General features: G+C 41.5%; 1 protein-coding gene across 2 annotated transcripts; it reads right to left on the reverse strand.

Annotated features, from left to right (window-relative positions):
- Nucleotides 1-1,873: 1,873 nt before the first annotated feature.
- On the reverse strand, nucleotides 1,874-18,361 carry DDX24 (DEAD-box helicase 24). 2 transcript variants are annotated; one of them, XM_069858685.1, is made up of 9 exons: nucleotides 18,243-18,361; nucleotides 17,135-17,864; nucleotides 13,788-14,165; nucleotides 11,968-12,121; nucleotides 11,067-11,582; nucleotides 8,599-8,674; nucleotides 7,815-8,003; nucleotides 5,218-5,347; nucleotides 1,874-3,448 (listed from the first exon to the last, which is right to left on the reverse strand). In XM_069858685.1, the coding sequence occupies exons 2-9, from the start codon at nucleotides 17,856-17,858 to the stop codon at nucleotides 3,213-3,215; spliced, it is 2,403 nt and encodes an 800-aa protein (XP_069714786.1). In that variant the 5' UTR covers nucleotides 17,859-17,864; nucleotides 18,243-18,361; the 3' UTR covers nucleotides 1,874-3,212. The 2 variants fall into 2 exon arrangements, with proteins under 2 accessions (XP_069714786.1, XP_069714787.1); XM_069858686.1 differs by lacking the exon at nucleotides 18,243-18,361 and adding an exon at nucleotides 18,117-18,135.
- Nucleotides 18,362-21,272: the final 2,911 nt, after the last annotated feature.

A 21,272-nucleotide genomic window follows, 5' to 3' on the forward strand; every position in this document is an offset into this window, starting at 1 on the left:
GCTATTACTTTCATATTGTTGCTTGCTACATTTTAGTCACTCAACTCATGGTCTTCTGAGGTCCTCCTTCATCAAACCACTCATGAAACAACCTGTAATCACACAGGCGCCCAAACCACACCCTGCTAAAAAGCAGTGAGCATTTTAATGACCAAGAAAGCGGTATTTCTTACCAGATTTTTCCCCCCAGGATCAGGCAGTATGAGGCGAGATCATGAGAAAATATCCTATTCCTTCTTTCTTTTCCTCTTATGGATCCGGATACATGGACTTGACTGCAGTTAGCCTGTGGTATCTGGCTCTTTCTCAGTTAGGTGCAAATTATCTCCCCTCTGCCACATGGCCAGCTGCACGCCTGGGCTGCTGGCATATGGCAAGGCAGCGCTCCAGCTCTGGCTTCACTAACTCGTTATTTTATGAACATAAAAGGGAGGAGGGAATGCAAAGGCTACAGGAATGTCAGGAAACTTTGCTGTCCAATATGTGAGATCCTGTCCAAACTATCTCCTCAGCAGATGTCTTAAACTACAGGGACTCTTCCTTGGCGTATGGCAGTTCAGGAACTGTGGCATGGATGAGGTCAACTGGCCCCATGCATTCACAAAACAAAAATAAAGGCTTAGAAGCTATTAGGTTTTCAATTTTCTGTTATGTAGTTCTAGTTGCTCTGTATCAGCTTGGCCCCTATCAACACTGCTGAACTCACACTTTTATTAGTCTACTTGGAAGTTGCTATTACAGCCAAAATAGACTTAATTAGTCCTTTAATTAATATTATAGCAAACATACCCTGTCACAAAATAAAAGATTACTTGTTTGAGGCCTTAGCGTAACTGCAGTACCAGCAGAGCATTACCAAAACCATTTGATACTACATATTTCATTAAATATTAAAATTAAATTGCCCATACTCACTTGATGCAAAACTCCTCATGACTATTTTGTACCAGTAGTATACGAACAAATAATCGGAGCTGGAGAAAACATAATCCTTTGCCCTCCTCTCTTCCTGCAGTAACCTATTTCATATTGGGGGAGCACAACTAAGTAGTAATATTTTCCAGTTACTGTTTAATAATTTGTTTAAATTAGCTAAAGCAACTATTTTTCCTTCAGGTAGAGGATTCAGGGTATCCTCATAAGATAAGGACAAGGCAAAGCAGACAGCCACAAGACAGTTTTAAGTGCACTAGATAAATATTCTTTAAGACATTGAGATATTTTTAGGGTCCAGGCTCAGCTTGAGCTCCTGTGGAGGTGCAGCTTCAGCAGATTAAGCATTGAGAGCTCATGCGGAGCACATCAGAGGCCGCAGGAGAAAACCAGCAGCAGAGCACACCACAAGCGAACATGAAGAAGGCAAGGAGGAGAGGAAGTGTCATGCTCCACCTTGGAGACACAGCAAGACAGTAGGATGGGAGCGTGAGAACTAGGTTGTTAAAACACAGGGAAACAGAAGTAGCTGAAAAACTTCACAGCAACGACAGAGAGAAAGTAACAATACTCAGTCCCCCAATTCAGTTCTTCTCATGATCATGTGGAATTAAGAAATTGCCAAAACTATTCTACCTCATGAAATTTTCAGACAAGGGAGGAGAGGCAGAGCTCTTGTGTCAGGATCCAGCCTTGATTTTGCCAATGAATTGTAAGCAGAAATATTTCAGAAGATGCGGAAATGGCCCATCTGGTCTTCAGTCCCTTCAGGAATGCAAAATCAAGGCAAGTTTCTTTCCATAATGTAAGAATGTGATTATGACACAGAAAAGGAATGAGGACATGCTTGACCTTGCTCAGTTCCTTTTTTTCAGCTTTCCTTACAAGGATCTTTCCTTAAATTCTTGTTTTTATTTTTCAGATGTCACATCAACTCCAAAGATGTCACATCAACTCCAAAGATGTCATCTTCTCACATGGAAACACCACCTTACCATCACTTCCTTCCCCAAAATTTCCCTCTCTCTACTCCAAAGGGCATGGGACAAACATTGTGTTACAAAGAAAGCTTCATAAATAATTGATAAGCTCTGTATGCTTATGATTAAATTATTAGAGCTCTTCAGTAATGCAAGGAAGCAAGAGAAAAGGCCTCCAGAGTTGACTCAACTCCATCGACAAATTTCTCTTTGACTGGCTGTGTGAATCGATGCCTCCCATCGCAGCAGTGACACTGGTTCTGTACTAAGACACAAAACCTCGCCTCGATCTAGAGCTGGCAGATGACGGCTCCCTGTGCTCCTACCCATACGTATCCCACTGCTATGTCTTACCTTTTGGGTGCTTTTCCCTCCTCCCTGCATGCTAAATGCAAAGGTCATCAGCTATGAGGAATTTAAAAATCTCAAGTCACTGAAGACAGACACAGGTTTTGGGTTTTATAAAAGATTTCATTTAACCAAGATTCAAAATATATTTCCTGACATATTTTAAAAATTATTTGCCCAGGTCAAGTTAAAATTATTTAAGTGCATAATTATTAAAAAGCACTCTTCAAAAGTGACATTTCACAACATCATTTTTTCCAATAAAGCTAAGGTCATGGTTCTAACATGTTTTCAAATATGAATAAAACACTGAGTAGCAACACTTACTGCTCAAAACTCTACACATCTCCAAAGGTATTAACATAGGACTAAGAGAATTAGACCTATCAGAGAAAAGAGAAGAAATATTACCAGAGGAGAAAGAAAACTGGAAGAGGTTCTCATAACAGAGTTGTAGATCTGCTGGTAACACCACTTATGTTTGCTGCCCTTCTCACTAAACTGGCTGCAGTAAAAGTCAAACCTGCCATTACCACCAGGTCAGATTGTACTCAGATTTATACAGCCTACATTCCCCTTTCCTTAATGACATTAAAACTCAAATCAAGTTTTACCATTAGAGTATGCCCATAGTGAAATTTACCCAGTAAGTTTTACCCATCTTGCAAAAAGGAATAAACAAAACTATTTAAAAACTATTTAACTTCTATTAATACACAGAATAAGATAAAATGAGTGAGAATGTAAGGAAGCAAGACAAGATTCAACAGCAACTATCCGCATGTCAACAGAGTCCTTTAAATCAACATTTTACTTTGTGCCTGCACAAGCAAAACACAGACAACATCCGCTGATACTACGTGTCTTCTAGCCGAGTTCCTCCATAAGCACTGACAGCCTTGATAAGGATTGTCCTTGCTTCCATTGCACTGAGTGATCTTGCTCAGTTATTTACTTTAATTTTATTGATTTCTTCTTCTTAGCTTGTTGTTTGGACACAGCACCCAGAGCAGATTCTGAAATAGACATCGATGTCTGAGGCAGAAGTAGTTTTCCAGACTGTGTTGGGTACTTGGTTTTCATAAGAACTTTAAACAGTGGCTGGGACAACATATGTTTTAGCTGTTTTTTCATCCCCTTCAGCATCTTTTGCTTCTGGCTTTCTTCTTGCTCACTAGCTTTTTTCCCTTGGGGCAGAAATCAAAGATACAGAATGTTACAAGACTAGAACTTGCATTGGCCTCTTTCACTAGGCTTTTGTAGTGCTGGGGCAGATGCTAATCTTGTCTTTCTCTCTCAAACAAGGTCACTCAACTCCCCTACAGTATTTCAGTCATCTGTGACACTTTCAGATCACACAGGCCATCCACAAGATAACAAGGTCAAGAAGAATCCTGCCTACTGAGTAACTATAGCCCAAGTATCATTTGACTAAAGTACTCAGTTGGCTCTCAACCCAGAACATACTTGGGAACAAAAGGAAAAGGGGCCCAGAAGGCAAGGTATTAACTGAGGGCTTCTAGCTCAGGCAGAAGTTGTTGCTGCATTTTTTGTTACTTTATGCACACCTTTTCAACACCTGTAAAACAGGAAGACCTTTCCTCTTTACACACAAAAAACAATGAGGTACTCAGATTTAATAATACAGGTGAAAGAATAGCATAGAAAAGATTGGAGACATTTAGTAGGGTCAGAAGCCTGAACTGCAGACAACAAACGAAATCAAGGTTGCTGTAATGTAAATTGAAAGGACGCTACTAAATCCTTTGAAACAGTGTAAAAGGCATTTCATTTATGGGAGGAATGACTGAGATTTTAAGTGGTTTCCAATAAGCTATGGAAGAACAGGAGACTAATTTTATTTTAAAGCATGAATCTGGCAAGATTCTGGGTGGCAATTACAAAGTGCTTCACTCAAGAGCCACAACTTACTTGGACTGGATGTGTTATTTTGAAACTCGTTTCAGAGACAGCATACTCAGACTATGTCAAAACAAGACAGCAGAGTGCTAATTATCTGAGAATGCTCCTGAACAGTTTGGACAGAGATGATTAGCATTTGCGTGCAAAGTGGTTACGAACAAGTAAGCCCAGCCATGAATAAAGGAAAGAAAAACGTTAACCCAAACATGCTTCAAAATTAAGGCATCTGAATATTTTGCGGCTAACAGGTCAGAGACAGCTTAAGCTGAAGTGATCAAGTCAGTTCCTCTCCCTATTCAGCATGCCTTTAAAGAACTGGTCAGAAATCATACTTCTAGCTCCTAAAATTTGAAAAAAATGTGGCATTTTACAGTGCATCTAAGCACTGCAAAGCTTCACAACATTGCGCTAATAAGCACCTGTAGCTGTACAGCCATACACAATCTCTCAGGCACAGCCTACAAAACATTTAATTTTAAAAATACAAAAAATTATTTACTTTTAACACAACACCAAAACCCTCAGCAACTTGAACATGGGTATTGGTCATTTAGCCCACACAACTCAAACACAATTTCTGGTGTTTGCTAGTGCTTCCTGGGTGTTCCCACACAGACCTGGAGGGCTCCAGTACTGTTGCTTGGCTACAGGGGGGTGGGAGATGGGAGAGGTAAGCATAAGAGGAGAAACAGCTTTTGCTTTGACACAGTGGATATAAGACTCAAGCAGGACATACTGGACTGTTAGATTAACCTAAAATGTTTGCCAGAAGCTAAATGGTTCCTGTCCTACAATACGAGGACTTGTCTGCGACTTGCCAGAATTGTCACAGCTGACTCCCTCGGCTCCAGTAGTATCTCCAGCACCATCATCCTAAAGACACCAATAACATCATGTACTAAGTAATGACATTCCTTTCCTTGCTCTTCTGACCTGCAGGTTTTAAGAGTTTCTCTGCCATGGCTGGGCTTCTTCTGAACACCAGTGCTATGAGACCAACTGAGCATACCCATGAACAAGCACTTCTACTTGCCCATAAACATGTCGTCATCAATATCAATCTCAAGAGCCTCTGCAGCTTGCTGGAGCCAGGAGTCATGATGCTTTGCCCGACTGTTGAAAAATTCTGCCTTCTCAACCTGCCGTGCCAAATTCACCCGCTCCTGCAACAAAAGTACATTAGACATTACAAGCAGGTTTAGATGCAAGGCACGTCAGTAGAATCAGTGTTTGAGAGCATGGATTACAATGCATCTGTGGTGCAGAGACACTTTTGTTCCCTACCGTTGTCCCAGCACATGCCCCATGCAATTAAGATATGTCGTAGTTTGCTAAAGTGTTTTCCTTCTTCAGATCCATGATAGAATCTGACATGTAAAACATCTCAACTACTAAACATGACTGAATGTTAACTCCTCATTCTTCAAATAAACCATTACATTGAGGACAAATCATGATTCAGATACCAATTCTACCCAAATTACATATTGACATAGTGCAGCTGGATCTTAAAGTTACTAGTCTCAGCAATCAGGGGCAGCCGCCAGCTTCACCCCACTCCAAACAAGTAAGCTCCTGCAGGCCATATGGAAGGAGTTACTCATGTTTTTTAGAAATGCACCTGGATCTTGTCTAGGCACAGGACAAAATGTCCTGACCTTCTTCTTAGCTGCACACAGGTGGAACAAAGATGTCCAGCAAACCTAACTTGACCTGCAGTCTTCTAGCTGGGCCAAGCTGTCTTATATGACTAATCCATTACGGAAAGAAAATCTGCACTGACAGTAAATAATAACTCAGCAGCAAGTTCTGGTGCTTGGAATGTGCCTGCAGCTGCACAAAACAAGCCCTGTGCAGGACACCTGACCACCCTAAACAAATAGTCTGGTGCTACACAGTAACAGCACCAGCCAGAACTGCTAAGATAATTAAGATGGAGAAAGAAAAAGGAAATTAAATACACAGTGGAATAATAAAACAAGTCAGTCATTTCTTCACACAAGTAAACACAGTAAATTTTAAATGGTTTTTCCATCTCTGTAAAACTTTGTCGTCTTCTTCTGGTCTTCTCCTCTATCCAGGTTCACCAATTCTCTTCCTCTCAAGTGTGAAATCCCTACAGACTTTTGGGAACTTGAATAAACTGCATGCAGAAGCAGAGAAGGAGCACACCAAAGGGACCAACATAATGAACCAGCAGCACTATTAGTTCCAACTACAGTGGCTTTGAGTTTAACCCTGAGGAAAGTGTAAATGGGACCTGACCATATGAAGGACGTAGGAGGCTGGAGTCCTCCAATTACAATTACAAAGACATCTTTTTATGAGAAGGGGAGCACTATTATGGATAGAACATTGTGAGAAGGTGGCAGGAAAATTTAAGTGTGGAAAAAATATTTATTTGCCCATTAATTGACAGAGCATGATAAGAGCCAAGAACTACTCATCAAGAAACACAGAAAGGACCTCCAAAGAAACAATTGAAAAACAACAGATTTCTTTCAGTAATCAGAAACATTTGGCAGGTGGAGGGGGTGGGGAGGAGAGATGAGGGGGGGGGAAATAAAAATCAAATTCTCTTTGTTACTACCAGGAGGAGAAAAATGAGTCTGTGGAAGTATTTCTTGGATTTGCTTCTTTCAGAAAGCTGCATCTCCTGAAAGATTCATGCTAAATACCCGCTGTGAGCAGCAAGCCTGGGGTTTGAAACTTGCTAACATTATTCCCAAGGCAAGGATACTGTGGTTGCCACTGGTGCGGACCCTGGGTCCAAGCTAACTGGATAAGCAGAAACCAGAATACTGTAACAAGAAGTAACTGTTGCATTATCCAACTGCTCCTGTTTTCCTCCTGTCCTCAATGAGAGTGCAACATGCAGACACTCCAACCCCAACTGGATCCCTTTCAAACACAATATTTAAATATGTCCCATTTGTACATGTTTGATATTACCCAAACTGTTAAGAGAATGCCGAGACACGAAATGGCCTCTAATTCAAGAAGTGAAAAACTGTAGTAACCAGATGCTTTCTAAAATATATTTTTTTGCAAATTCTAGCCATTGTCTACCTTATGAGTTAGTGAATGACTGAATTCTTAAACAGACAATAACCTAGAAAACAGAAACACACTTGGTTTGACAGGGTTCAGTAGCAGCTCTGGCCTCACAGTACAGGAACATTTAGAAAAGCAGACAACTACCTACTTCAGCTGAGAAGAGGCAGGTGAAGACCACTGAAGATCCTTGGGCTTGCTACTGTTCTCTAGTCTGTTTCTAACATGAGTGGATTTAAACGATGTACTCAACAGGGCCATCTCAGCTCCCCAGTCACAAAACATTCTCGCGGTACATGTACTATTTTGAGGAATCTAATCAGGAGTAGCTCCACATAACAATGTGCAAGATAAATGTAAGTGATGTTTATGTTTGAACACCTTTTTAGGGCAAGTTATTGTGGGGAAATCACAAATATTGCTTAAAAATAAGATAAAGTGTGATTAACTTCATTTTCAGAACCAGGTCTTGATAAGTAAATTTCATCTGAAACTTGGAAAGAACACGATGGGCTATGCAGTAATATAAGTAAGCAAGCAACTACTCAAGATGTAAAAAGATTGTTGTTTCTTTACCTTAATAGAAGTCATGCACTTGGTTTCAACTGGGAAAAACGGTAGCTCTTCACTCTTCTCCAAGGTTTTATAAATTTTCCTGAAATTGATCAAGTCATCGGGGCCAATTAGCAACAGGCTAAGGCCTTCACTGGCAGCTCGGGCTGTTCTGCCACTTCTGTGTACGTACAACTCAGAAGTACGAGGGACCTGCAAATATTCAGAAATGAAGCTGATCATGGAAAGCTAGTAGCAGTCGGTTATACTGTGGCCAAGAGGTTGCCAGATAAACTACTTATTTTTTTTATACACATGGTACAATGTGCGTAACACAGCTGAAGGTAAAGTACAAGATCATGTCTGGAGACGCTTTTTGTTCTCTGGTTGAGCATTCTTCTTTGCATAACCTTTTGTGAGTCTCTCCTAACTTCTGAACCTCTGTCCTTTCATTCCCAGGCAGGAAGAAATTCTACATGTCTTCAGGGAACAGTTGAAGAGCTGAGTGGTTTGACACCTTTGGATATCAAAGTTAACCGAATAGCAAGGAGAATCATATCTGTTATCTCATTTCTCATATATAATCACACATTCATGAAGTGCTACATACCACAGTCAGTCATTGCAGTAATGTAAGTAAGTACAATGCACTAAGGACAGTTAAATTAATGATGATTAAATCTCTATACATGGGACTATACCAAATACAGGTCTGAGAGTCACAACTTTACAGTGTTCATGGTTTGGATCAGCAAAAGATTATTTCAAAACTTAAATAGTGAAAGTAAAAACATTAAAACTATTTAACCTGGTAGTGGATGACATGCTGCACGTTGGGAATATCAAGGCCACGAGCTGCAACATCTGTTGTCAGGAGGACACAGCTGAGAAAGTAATAACATTTAATGAATATAAATCTGAAGAGTAAACCATCTGTCAAGGAACATAAAATACAGCAACCTAGAATTGTACCACAGCAATTTAAGGATGAGATTCGTACAATATGATCTGCTGGAAACTTGCTCTTTGCCCTTACAGAAAACAATACCCAATATTACATCAGAGGCACCCTAGAAACAGCAATTCTTAAATAAAGGAAAAAATTGCAAACATTACTTTCAGCAGGTCTATTCTGAAGGACTGTTCACAAAGGGTTGTAGTGATGGGATGAGGGGGAATGGGTATAAGCTGGAGAGGGGCAGATTTAGGCTAGACATAAGGAAGAATTTCTTCACCATGAGAGTGGTGAGACACTGGAACAGTTTGCCCAGGGAAGCTCTGGCTGCCCCATCCCTGGAGGTGTTCATGGCCAGGTTGGATGGGGACTTGGGCAGCCTGACCTACTGGGATGTCCCTGCCCATGGCAGGGGTGTTGGAACTGGATGATCTTTAAGGTCCCTTCCAGCCCAAACTATTCTATGATCCTATAATTCTACTCTTTCCATTAAAGAAATTCTCTACCTTGCTAGATCCTGTTTTCCTATGCTTTCCTTCTCTCCCAATTCACAGGAACACTAGCGCAAATCACTATTTGATAGCCTAATTCAACCACTTGGAAAGGTGGTATGCTCCCCTTCACCACATTTTTCAGTGCTCTGCCCAGGACCATACCATTAACAATACAGTTATCTTTTGGCAAACCGAACAGGTTATTACAAGTTTCACCAGTTCAGAAAAATTGCATTAGCATTATAGATTTAATTAACAGCTTTCGGAGGTTGAAATATCTTCTACCAAGTTTCACTCAAATAAGTCCTCTCAGTAATTTAAAGACTAGAAATAAAAGGTGTGGGGAGGGAGTCTGTTCTGACAGTTAACATTTGTCCTTACCCCTAGAAGTGAAGAACTACTCAAAAAAGTTATTCTTGCACATAAACAGTCTACTACAGAGGTTGAAGTCTCCCTGGGGTATGGAACAATTATTTTTTAAAAAAAATCTCCCAGCAACTGAAAGGAGTTACTAGCAGGTAACGAGAATTTGTTAAGATTTTATAGTGTCTGACTGCATACTCTATTGCTACAAGGTTCAAAGCAGAAATAAACAGAGAAAATCCTGTCTTGCAGTCTGCAGGAGGCCATGATAGATGGTCTTATAGATTTCTTCTTGCCTTGAAAATCTGCAGTCTCTGAAAACACCAGTCTGGCCTAGGCCAATGTTATTGACACTACATTTTGCCAAGGGATACTGCAGATTTATCATGTAATTCAACCTCCATTTTCCCTGTCTGAGGCAGGTACCAAGGTATAAATTTGCCCACAGTGAGACAGCATTCACAGTAGGACTAAAACGTGAGGCTTCTGGAGTATGAAAGCACCAAGACCACCAACCTTCTCCCAAAGGCCATTCCAAGGCCAGTAGGAAAAAATACTTCTTAAATCAGCAGGACAGGCCTTCCTGGGTAAACCTGACTGCCCACTGCTACCAAAAGGCACGACTGCACCTTGTGTTGCTCCGATACCTTGACTCTCAGGAAGCTAATTTATCTAACTCACCTGCAAAATCTTTAACCCAGCAAAAAGTGGTTATTTTTCTGATGGCTTAGTCAGATGAAACAACTTAGAGAAAGATCAAATGAGCTGTACAGCCAGGGCACAGGACCAGAGAGCTGTGCAGTACATAAAAGCATAGAGCTGAAAACAGCGCGAGTAACAGTTCCTTCAGCAGCAGTGAGCTGTCAGGCTACAAGGTAGTTTAGCCTCCAATGGACTTCAAGAGGTCTCTTGTCCAACTTCCCTTTCAAAATAGGATGAGCTATATGGTTGGATCAGGTTGCTCAGGGCTTTAATCAACTGAGCCTCAAAATTCCCAAGAACAAGCAGCCTGTTTTAATGCCTGACTGTCCTCACAGAGAAAAAGCTTTTTCTAGTTTCAACTTACACCTGTTATCCCTCAGTTTCCTACACTGCACCACTGTGAAAAGTCTGGCTCCATCTTCCGGATAACCTTCTTTTACCATATTGAAGAGCTGTCATTAGGTCCCCACAAAGTCTTTTTCCCAAGAGATACAAACCCAGTGCCCTCAGCCTCTCCTCTTGCAGAGCAAGTGCTTCTTTACCACCTTGGTGGCCTTCCACTGAACTCACTCCAGTTCATCACCTCAACCATCCTGTGAAACTTCATCCCTGAATGTTATTTACCTGGGCTCATGAACAGCAGACTCGTATTCACAGCTAACTCCCCCAACCCGTTCTTTTTCTAACAGAGCTGTTTCCTCTCCCCACCACATTTTACATAACTTATTTTCTTCTCTACTAGGAAGGGGAAAATCAACTCACCTCTCTCGTTCAGCAAATCTTTCTAGGTTTTTCAGCCTTTGCTTTTGGTGCATATTGGCATGCAGAGGAAGAGGATCGCAATTTAAGATTGTGAGGAGAGAACTGAGGCGTTTTACACAGTCTATGCTGTTTGCAAAGACCATGGTTCTTCCTGGATACTGGAGAAGAAAGTAATAGAGATAGTAGTCCTTCTCATTCGTATTACAGTGGATCCTGGTTTCTGTTAGAGTCTCAACAGTAGCCTCTTTCCTTGTTAAATCTATCACTTTGGGTTTGCCCTTTATTCCTACTTTTTCCATTAACAATTCTAGTTTAGTCTTCTTGTCCATCTTTTTAGCATTCTTTTTCTGTAAAACTCTTGTGGGAATCTGGTGAACTAAAGTCAAAGTAGCAGAAAAAACAAAAGTCTGTCGATGAGGGTTATACTGTGAATCATTTAGGATTTCCAGCAACTGTGACAGCTCTAAGAAGTGACCTTTCTCAACCATTCTGTCTGCTTCATCAATCACAAGACACCTGTCAAACAAAACACACAAGGAATACAAATCTGCAGAGAAATACATATCTGGCACACTTCAAAAGAACTTTCCCTGCTAAACACATACGGGAAATTCTACATGTAAAACCCAAAGAAACACCAGGTAAGCTGGGGTAGCTACACTAACCTCCCACATATATTTTTGAAATATGCAGTTTCTAAAGGAAAATTGAGGGGTTTTCTACTGTCTTTAATTGACATCTCCCTCCATCAATATAACCATTGTGCATTTCCATAAAAAATTTTGGCAAAGAAATAAGTGATCTTCTGTAGTCTAAATTTTTTAATTGGTTAGTAAACATAACCAGTCTGCAGCTATGCCCAGTTAAGTATCCAGCAATTATGTCTAAAAGGCACGTTTACCTGAGCTGCCGAAGATTTGAAAGATGTGGGTGTCTCTCTTCAACTAACTCCCACAGACGGCCTGGGGTTGCAATCACAATTTCTGGCTTTCGATTCAGTACACGTTCTTGTTTCTGTGCAGCCATGCCTCCAACTAGAATTGCAGTCTTAATGCCTAGCACATATAAATAATAAATCAGTACGATAAAAACTATCAGTGAATGTCTTAACATAAATCCACTCAAATAAGTATTTAAAAAGCCTTTAGCACAACTTTCAGCAAGCATTTTAGCCAAGAGACTTCAGGGGTTTTATATAACACTGAACATGCAGTAACGCCCTCAATTTTACAGAAAAATCCTCATTATGGTTAGACACCAAAAATAAAGTAGTGTTTCTTTTAGTGCACCTCTCTTCCCATAGCACGAAGAACCATGTACGTCCTCTGTAGGTGTTAACTTTGTTTATCTATACTTCAGAATCTCATGTTTTGTCAATTATATCTGCATGAACAAATATGTTCCTATTATGAATAACCAGCAGACCCCTCCAAGAATAAGACTGAGAAATGCTTGTCTAGCTAATGATTGCTTATTTGCTATGGGATAATCCTAACAAGAATGCTCCCTCCCAGTTAATGATTCCCTGAACTGCAACAGTAGTACAGAGACTCTAAGTCAGCTTTAAGTAATCTACTTGGGTACTAAAAGGCGTTCAGCTTTGGAAGCACAGACTTCACTCCCGGCTCATTCCACCCTGCTTCTTCAAAGAACACACTGGACCATGACAAACTCAACGCTACTGTGCATAATTCCTCCAGTATCCAAGCTACCACAGATCTCTCTTCCCTACTATTTGTGGAACTCCATGCTTCCAGGTGGGCATTTTTATCAAAGTGAGTTTGAGACAACAAAGAAAGCCCACATCAAAACACATTGTCTCTCCTGCTGCAGCAATTTTTCATCACTTCGGCAGCAGATTTTTACAAACAAATAGCATTGCTCCTATCAGAACTGTACAGACACAAATCGATCATTTCATGCTAGGAGTTAAAATTAGCCTTGTAATCAGGTGTAGATTGATGAGCGCAGCACTATGTATAGACACCAAAGGAAGATGTGCTTAAAAAGAGGTCACTGCACTACATATACTCTTCAATAAATAAACAATTACACTATTGGAGAAGCTAGGACTTGTTTCCCAGTTATCCACATCTTGAACAGTTTCATGTTCTCATTCATTTAACAGATGTGCTGACCTCTGGTTTGGATATGAAAGAAACAGGATTGAATTGCTCTCATCAGGCATGTTACCTAGCAATATGTTGTGGACTGACTGCTATAGGAGGTATGTCAGACAATCCAGCAATGCCTTCTACCCTTAAAATTTATGGCCATAATTTCTTTTTTTGATACATATATCAAAACGGTATATACAGATACATCTATATCTAGCTACTATCTATATAGATTGATATATCTGACAAAAAAAGGAAACCATTACATATATGTTTAAAAATTATGTGTGTATATATATATGCACGCACGCAAAGTTAGCTGTGGCTGGGTATCTAGTACTGATTCGGTGTTGCTAAAGCAGGAGTCAATAGCTATTTGAAGGAATAAACATTTTAAAGCAAAATATCCCACATTAACTGCTTCCTTCCATGTGCATCCCATTGAAGAACTTTAATGCATTTTTCACATATTAGTTACTAAGAGCCGTAACCCTTCAAAAGCCATTGCAGTCTTATAATACAGTGGCACATATTCTGGCCCAAGACCAACCTCAAGATTCAAACCCAGCATCCTCTGGGACATGGCCCATGGGGGTCTACGTACCTGTAAACCTTGCAACTGCATCAATGTGGTGTTTTACTTGCACAGCTAATTCTCTTGTGGGAGTAAGGACCAATCCTAGAAGAGGTCTCTTTTTATGTGAGCCAATACTATGTGTATTGGCACTGGAATTGAATTCAGAATTTTCCAGCACCATTGCAGAGCCTGTCATCAAAGATGCATCATCTTCATCTCCGCTATCTTCAGCCTGCTGATGATTTGGTTTTTCTGCTTCATCCTCATTTTCCCATCTTTTTTCATCACGATGCTGATGGGACTCTTTAGAAGCACTGTCATTTCTCGTTGTTGAGCTATTTGATTTTTGCCACTGCAGCACAGAATGAATCATTGGAATTGCAAATGCAAGTGTTTTGCCACTTCCTAAAAAACAAGAAAAGAAGAAGAATACCAGCAAGACATTTATTTGGCAAAATGAGAAAAGCAACAGCCAATCACATACTGTTCTTAAAACATAGTTATAACAGACACAAACTCCTGATCTTTAAGAGACCAGAAACTTGCAGCAATAGCAGCTTTTCTCCTTTTCCCTTTATACATATCGTAAGGTCACCAATAGCGTAATTCCTAGGGAACAGGTATTTTTCCAATCTCTAGCTGGTCAGGCAGATTCATTTGTTCTCCAAGTGTTTCTTAAAAGCTGCAGCCAAGATATTTTTAAAGAACCGTATGCCCACAAGGAGAATATCATGCCCTAATTGACAGCTCTGATCAATGTTCTCCAAATAACAGAACAGAAAATGAGGCCAAGGACAAACTGGAATGTACTTGAAGGATTCACTTCCATCTTTAATTTACCTTCTAAGAAAAAATTTTTAAATACTCCACCATCTAATTTCCCGATCTATCACTAGTTCATCTGATTTAAAACCGTTAATCCACTTTGGAAAGAAGGGGGTTGTGCAGTACAAAAGCACTCTCCTAACTTTAATTCCAGGGGTTTACTACCCTGCAAGTCACATCCCTGCCACATATTCCTTTCCAAACAGTCACTAATGAAGATGTTGGGAGAAGCCTGGTGGCACATCCACTCCAGTTAAGGTCTTGTAAATACCAGTTCATTGATCACAAAAGCAGGATCCAGAGCACAAGACACTATTACTCCATTCCAGTAACAGGCCACTGCTGGGAAGCAGTCCTCTGGAAATCTCATTTCAATTCCTTCAGCACCATTTGTCTGTATCATAAACCCATAATGGTTTGCCAAATTCAGCAACACAGAATTTTGTCTATTTGAGGGAGAGTATTAAGCTAAGCCCAGTATCCTAACCAATACTGGTGCAGTGACTCCTCATATCCATTTCCTCATCCTTCTGTATGTCTGGTAAGTCTCTGACTTCTGCATTTGAAGCAGAAAATGTTTCAAATCTGCAGAGTACTTATGCAATAAGATTCTGTAATGCCAGAACATCTGTTTTTAAGGTGAAGAATACTGCTAATCTTCAATTAAATGGGATGCAACTTTGTTGGTGCAAATGTCAGTACTGCACCCAGCTAGACTATCGCTGTGATAATCAGGACTATTCTGTAGGCACTAGATTCACCCACAAATTAAACAAATCATCACCTCACAAGGCATGTTATCTTCACAACATACCCATTACATACCATAGCCAGGCCTGCAAAACCAGGAGAAAAGTACATTGTGGTACCCCCAAATACTAAAGCTCAATCTATAATTCATGCTCTTCCAAATGGGTTTAGATGGTAAGATTTTACAGAGATAAAATTTAGTTCCTTAACAACAACAAAAAAAATCACTAGTTCTACATGGTAATGGACAGAACTGGTCAGATCCACTGCAAAACCAACACACTTTGACATTCCCTGCACCTGATCTCCATAAGGATCTACTTACTGCCATATCAGTATCTTGTCATTCTTCCCTATGTTGTTACCAAAAATAGAAGACGAATAGCTGTTTCATCTGCCACCTACCTCCCTTGGGCCCAACGCTTAGGGAAGCTGTAGGATGCAGAAAAAAAAAATCCTCTCCCAGCTGCAGCACTTCTAACAGACAATTGTCTGCATTTTCTCTCAAGTTTCTATAGGAATACCAATGACCCACTGGGCTCTCTGGAGAGAACATGGCTGACTTTCATAGAAGTATAAAATTAATGAGCAAAACACAGTCCTGCTACCTCAAGGTTAGGCAAAACTAGACAGCAAAAACACAACCTGCCACCAACTGTGCTTCTTATTCTGCAGCTAGAGATTTGCTTTCCACCACCACCAAACTGGTGCTATTTTGCAGCACAAACCCACCATTTAAATTTTCAGTTCCATTTTCAAACACGGCCTGTGGCGTTTTCTAATCTTACTAAAGCTAATAGCACCAGACTACCTTCTAATCAAAATAAAAATGCAAATGACTGTATATCTTATTGGTTAGCATATCTCTGTGTTCAACAGCAGTAAATGGCTTTGCAAGACAAGCAGTGAGATAAGGCAACTGGAGCAGATGAAAAGAATGCAAAAGAAGCTGTTAAACCAATGCAGCTGCCAATTCTGCCTCCTATTTTAGGTTTTATAGGAGGAAAATGTTTCACTGCTAAAGACGACAAACCTTCAAACGTATGAGCAGCAAAACAGTTAGAGGGAAAGTAAAAGTCAGACTTCACAGCAGTGTTTATGTAAAAAAGAAGCTATAACAAATTTCACAAAGGCTAGCAATGCTTGAAGACAAAAGTATAAACTGATCACTGGACCAGAGAATACTTCTCCAGTTCATGGTTCAATGCAATACTTGAAGCATAAGCAGTGAGAAGGGCTGGTGACAACGTACAGGCCAAGTCCAGAGACAGGGCACTGAGTCGGGCCAGTTTTGCTATGATAAAGGCCTAGGCCACATTCACAATGACTAACACTGTGTATTTATTTACCACTCCAAGCTAGCACTGAATCACCTTCAGAGAAACCTAATTCCCTGCTGTGGAAGGTACTGTGCCAAGGCAAAGAAGTTAGGTTGTTGGAAAATGGCTGTTAGTTTCAATAATTCTGCCCCTCTTGGTGTGTTGTCTCTTCCCCAAACAGAAAACTATTTGAGAAACAACAGAAAAAGAGACGTCTGTCAAAAGCACAAAAACTCACTGAGACTTCAAAGCTTTGCACGTTGTACTTTGTAAAGGTGAAATATCATATGTTTATATGCTAGGAAGTTTTAATAGTTCACAGTGAATCACTAATAACATTGGATATACAGAAGATACAAGCTCTTCTCCTACATACAAGTGCTGCTTCTGCTACATATAAAAACTCATAACAGTGAGCTGCATTTATAGAGGGAAGATGGGAAGCTCCCACTATGTACGACCAGTTTAATAGATTTGTACCTGTTTCTGCAGCACCAAGAACATCCATATTATCCCGAATTGCAGAAGGCAGGGCTAAGGCTTGAATAGGAGTTGGAGCACTAAACCCCAGGTAGCTCAAGGCTCGCAACACTGGTTCAGGCACAAACAGGTCTTTCCATGCAGACACATCAGCTCTGTGATCATTTGAAGCAGACAAAACTTCCGTTGTCCAGTTTTTAAGTTTTTTAGATGTAGTTACTGATGGAAGAACTTCTTGAGATTCAGAAGTCTTATTTTCAGCTACCTTTCTTTTCTTTTGAGCATCTTTTGTGTTTGAAGTGCTCTTAGCCACACGTCCATGGTCTTCAATATTTGCCTCTTCAATTTTTCTGTTACACTTCACCTCTTCATCAGCTGGCTCATCAACTTCTGATGCATTAGAATCACCATTTTTATCAGGTTTGCTTCTCAAATCTTTGTTTTTCTTTTTCTTTTTTTTTCTGGGAGGGACAACAGGTTCCTCTTCATTGCCTTCTTCTGAAACACTCTCAACCTTTCTCTTCTTCTCTTTTACTTTCCCCACTTCAGAAGAACTTACTAGTTTGTAGTCTGTAAGTTCCTCCAAGCATACTATATCTCTAAACTCCTCATCAGCAAATAAGTTGGGATCGATCTGCACAGTTTTCCATTTCCCTGTTACCGCAATGCCTTTCTGTTTCAGCTTAAAGGAAGAAGTAAATCTCCGTCCTTTTTTGGGCTTCATTTTTACCTGGAAAGAAACCGAGAAGTAAAAAAGCAGGGCACTGGGCAAAAAGAATGAGGATTACCTTGATGACATTCAAGCACGAGGGAACGCAAGGCACAATTTGTTGCCTTTGGGGGAAACAGCAATAATAGGTTTAAATACAACTATTGGAACAAAAAAAACCCTCGCATCTGGAACAGCCCCGGGGACAAAACCAGAACCGCCGGCACAGCGCACATTCCCCTCAAGCCGCGGGTTGCTCCCGTCCCTGCTCACCCCGGGTAGCACCCGCCGGGCCCCGCTGCCACACGCGGGAGATCCGGGCCCCGCGGGACGCTCGAGGGGCCCCCCAGCGGCCTGCAGCCCCGGGGCGAGCGACCAGAGGCTCCCGGCGGCGCTCACCGCGCTCTGCAGCTCCGGGACAAAGAAGGACCGGCGGGCACCGACCACCGTCCCTAACGCCGCCGCCCGCCTCGTGTGCTTACGGGCGCCGCCATTGCCGCGTGACGTTAGTTCGGCGCGCCCGCGCCTGCAGGGGCGGAGCCGGAAAGGGCGGGGCCGGGGTGGGCGGAGCGCTCGGATAGTGAGGGGCGTGGTCCGCGTGGGGGCGTGGCCTGAACGAGATCGAGCCTTTCCTGGTGGAAGGGGGTGTGGCCGTTGTGGGGCGTGGCCTGCGCCGGTAGGAGGCGTGGCCTGATAGGGACCGAGCCCTCCGTGGGGGGCGTGGCCTGTGCGGGGGCAGCGGCCGTGCCGGGGACCGTGGCGAGGGTTGCCGTGCAACTGCCCGTGTCCTCTGGTTCTCCTAGAGGTGGTCAGGGCGAGGGTCGTTCTCAGCAAAGCCTCGGGTGCTCGAACGCGGCCCCCGAGAGCGCTCCTGGGTCGCTCTGCGTTTCAAGGGTGTAGCGAGGTGGTTGTCGGTCTCTTCTCCCAAGGGATGGGTGAGAGGGCGAGAGGGAACGGCCTCAGCCTGCGCCAGGGCAGGTTCTGGTTGGACATCAGGAAAAACTTCTTCAGTGGAAGGGTTATTGAGCACTGGCACAGGCTGCCCAGGGAGGAGATCGAGTCACTAACCCTGGAGGCGTTTAAAAGACGGGTAGACAAGGTGTATAGGGATATGGTTTAGTAGTGGACAGGTTATGGTTGGACTTGATGATCTCATGGTCTTTTCCAGCTTAGTGATGCTAAGATTCTATGGTCATAGAATCGTAGAATCACAGAAGCATCATTAAGGTTGGAAAAGACATAGGATCATCCAGTCCAACTGATGAGGTTCAGGATACAGGCTTTCTAATGTGTGAGCAACTACCGTGAAGGAATGAGGATACTCCCTACTCCCTCTTTTTTCCAGGTTTTTGTTACAGGACAATAACATCTGCTTGCTGGTGTTACTATTCAGCTTCTTACTGCAACCTACACGTTAAGCAAAGCAAACAGCAAACAAGCTGTGGCTTGCAGTTTCCTTGGGCTGGCGGTGCTGATTGTGGCAGATACTTCAACAGCCTGTAAGAGGATGAATGTTTTTTCTAATCAGGCATTGCATTTATCTTTCACAACTACATTAGTAGCTATGGTGGCATTTGCTTAAATAATAATAAAGTGCAGATCAGACACACTGCTGCAGCCCTGGCAATGAAGGAATCAAAAATTTTGTTTATGTTCCTGCAACTGAAGATTTGCTTTCAAAGTATAATCAACAGCTCTATAGATGGTTTGTGTATTATTGTGTGCATAATGCATCTCATTCAAGAAAGAATGCATAAAGGGTTTCTTAAATGTCAACTGTATAAAGACACCACCGAAGGTTGAATGTCATCGGTATTGCTCATTCAGTAAAAAACATGTTATTTGTGCTTGCTTACGTGTTAATGTGTTCTCTATTATTCCCTGTTTGGAAAAGTATTTTGGGTAAAGTAATGCAATTTGGATCAAAGTTGCAAACAGGTATAGGAGCAAGCATACCACTGAGGTCACAGCATGACTTTTTCTCCTCCTGTGTGATCAAGCACTCTTTGCAGCATGATCTTCATGTAGGAAGAGGACGTCATATATTACACACTATGATAAAGGAAGATTTTTATTTCTGCTAAAAGATTGTCAGATGTGCTGAACTGCTTCTCTTGCTATCAGACATGGGGAAGAGGGGAAAAAACAGGAGGTTTCTAGGTGATAGGGACCAGGACAGTGGATTAAGTTGGGATTACAGTGACTAGGACAATTATTTCTTCTCTGTGGTATCTGTAGGTTCTTCTTGATTCTGTGAGAAGATGGGAAAATGAAAGGTTGTTCTTGTATTTTATTTATTTATTTAGATTAAAAAAAGGCCGAGGGCAGTAATAAGCATATTGCATGTTTTCAAGGACAGTTTCATTTCCAGATAATCATCATAAATTATCTGCCAATGCACAGTATGAGGAATTTCTTCCAATTCATATCCTCATGTGAGCAACGCTGAAGAGCATTTGAGGCTTTGTCCTCATATTCTGTAAGAAATTAGTTGAAATCAGTGAGAGTCTCAAAGTGAGTTAAGGGAGCAGGATTTGATATGGTAGCTTTAACACTTCAAAGAGCAAACCTTATTTATCTATATCTACTGAAATGGAGACAGCAATGACTGATAGTGCTAGTTCCTTGATAGAAGGGGGCTGAGCATTCTTTATGCATTCATTCAAAGTACCTTTTCTTCCAGGTTGTGTAGATTCAAATTTATAAGTGACAACTTTGCTAGTTTACAACATTTCCACTTTATCTCTTTTTATTTTACTGGATATTAGCAAAAGCAAATTCGCAGAAGCCAAAAAAATGGATTACTCTAAATTCTGGTGTGGCTGACTTAATGCTACGTAAATGAGTTAAAAAAAAATAAATTGTGGACAGAAGCATTCTTAGCTAGAAATCTGTCCTTACATAGTTTCAGAGTATGCAGCTCTGTCTTGAAAGTAGTATTTAACAGCAAAATAACTTGCCAAATCATAGAATCATAGAATATTTAGGGTTGGAAGGGACCTTAAAGATCACCCAGTTCCAACCTCCCTGCTATGGGCAGGGACATCCCACTAGATCAGGTTACCCAAAGCCCCATACAGCCTGGATCCAGGGATGGAGCATCCGTAACTTCCCTTGGCAACCTGTTCCAGTGTCTTGCCACTCTCATGGTGAAGAAATTCTTCCTCATGTCTAGTCTAAATCTGCCCCCCTCCAGTTTATACCTGTTCCTCCTCGTCCTGTCACCACAAGCCGTTGTGAGCAGTCTCTCTCCAGCTTTCTTGTAGCCCCTTTCAGGTACTGGAAGGTTGCTATAAGATCTCCTCTGAGCCTTCTGTTCTCCAGGCTGAACAAGCCCAGCTCTCTCAGCCTGTCCTCATAGGGAAGGTGATCCACCCCTCTGATCATCTTTGTAGCCCTCCTCTGGACCTATTCCAACAGCTCCATATC

Source organism: Phaenicophaeus curvirostris, chromosome 5 (genome assembly GCF_032191515.1).
Source record: "Phaenicophaeus curvirostris isolate KB17595 chromosome 5, BPBGC_Pcur_1.0, whole genome shotgun sequence".
In the NCBI taxonomy this organism is placed as follows: domain Eukaryota; kingdom Metazoa; phylum Chordata; class Aves; order Cuculiformes; family Cuculidae; genus Phaenicophaeus; species Phaenicophaeus curvirostris.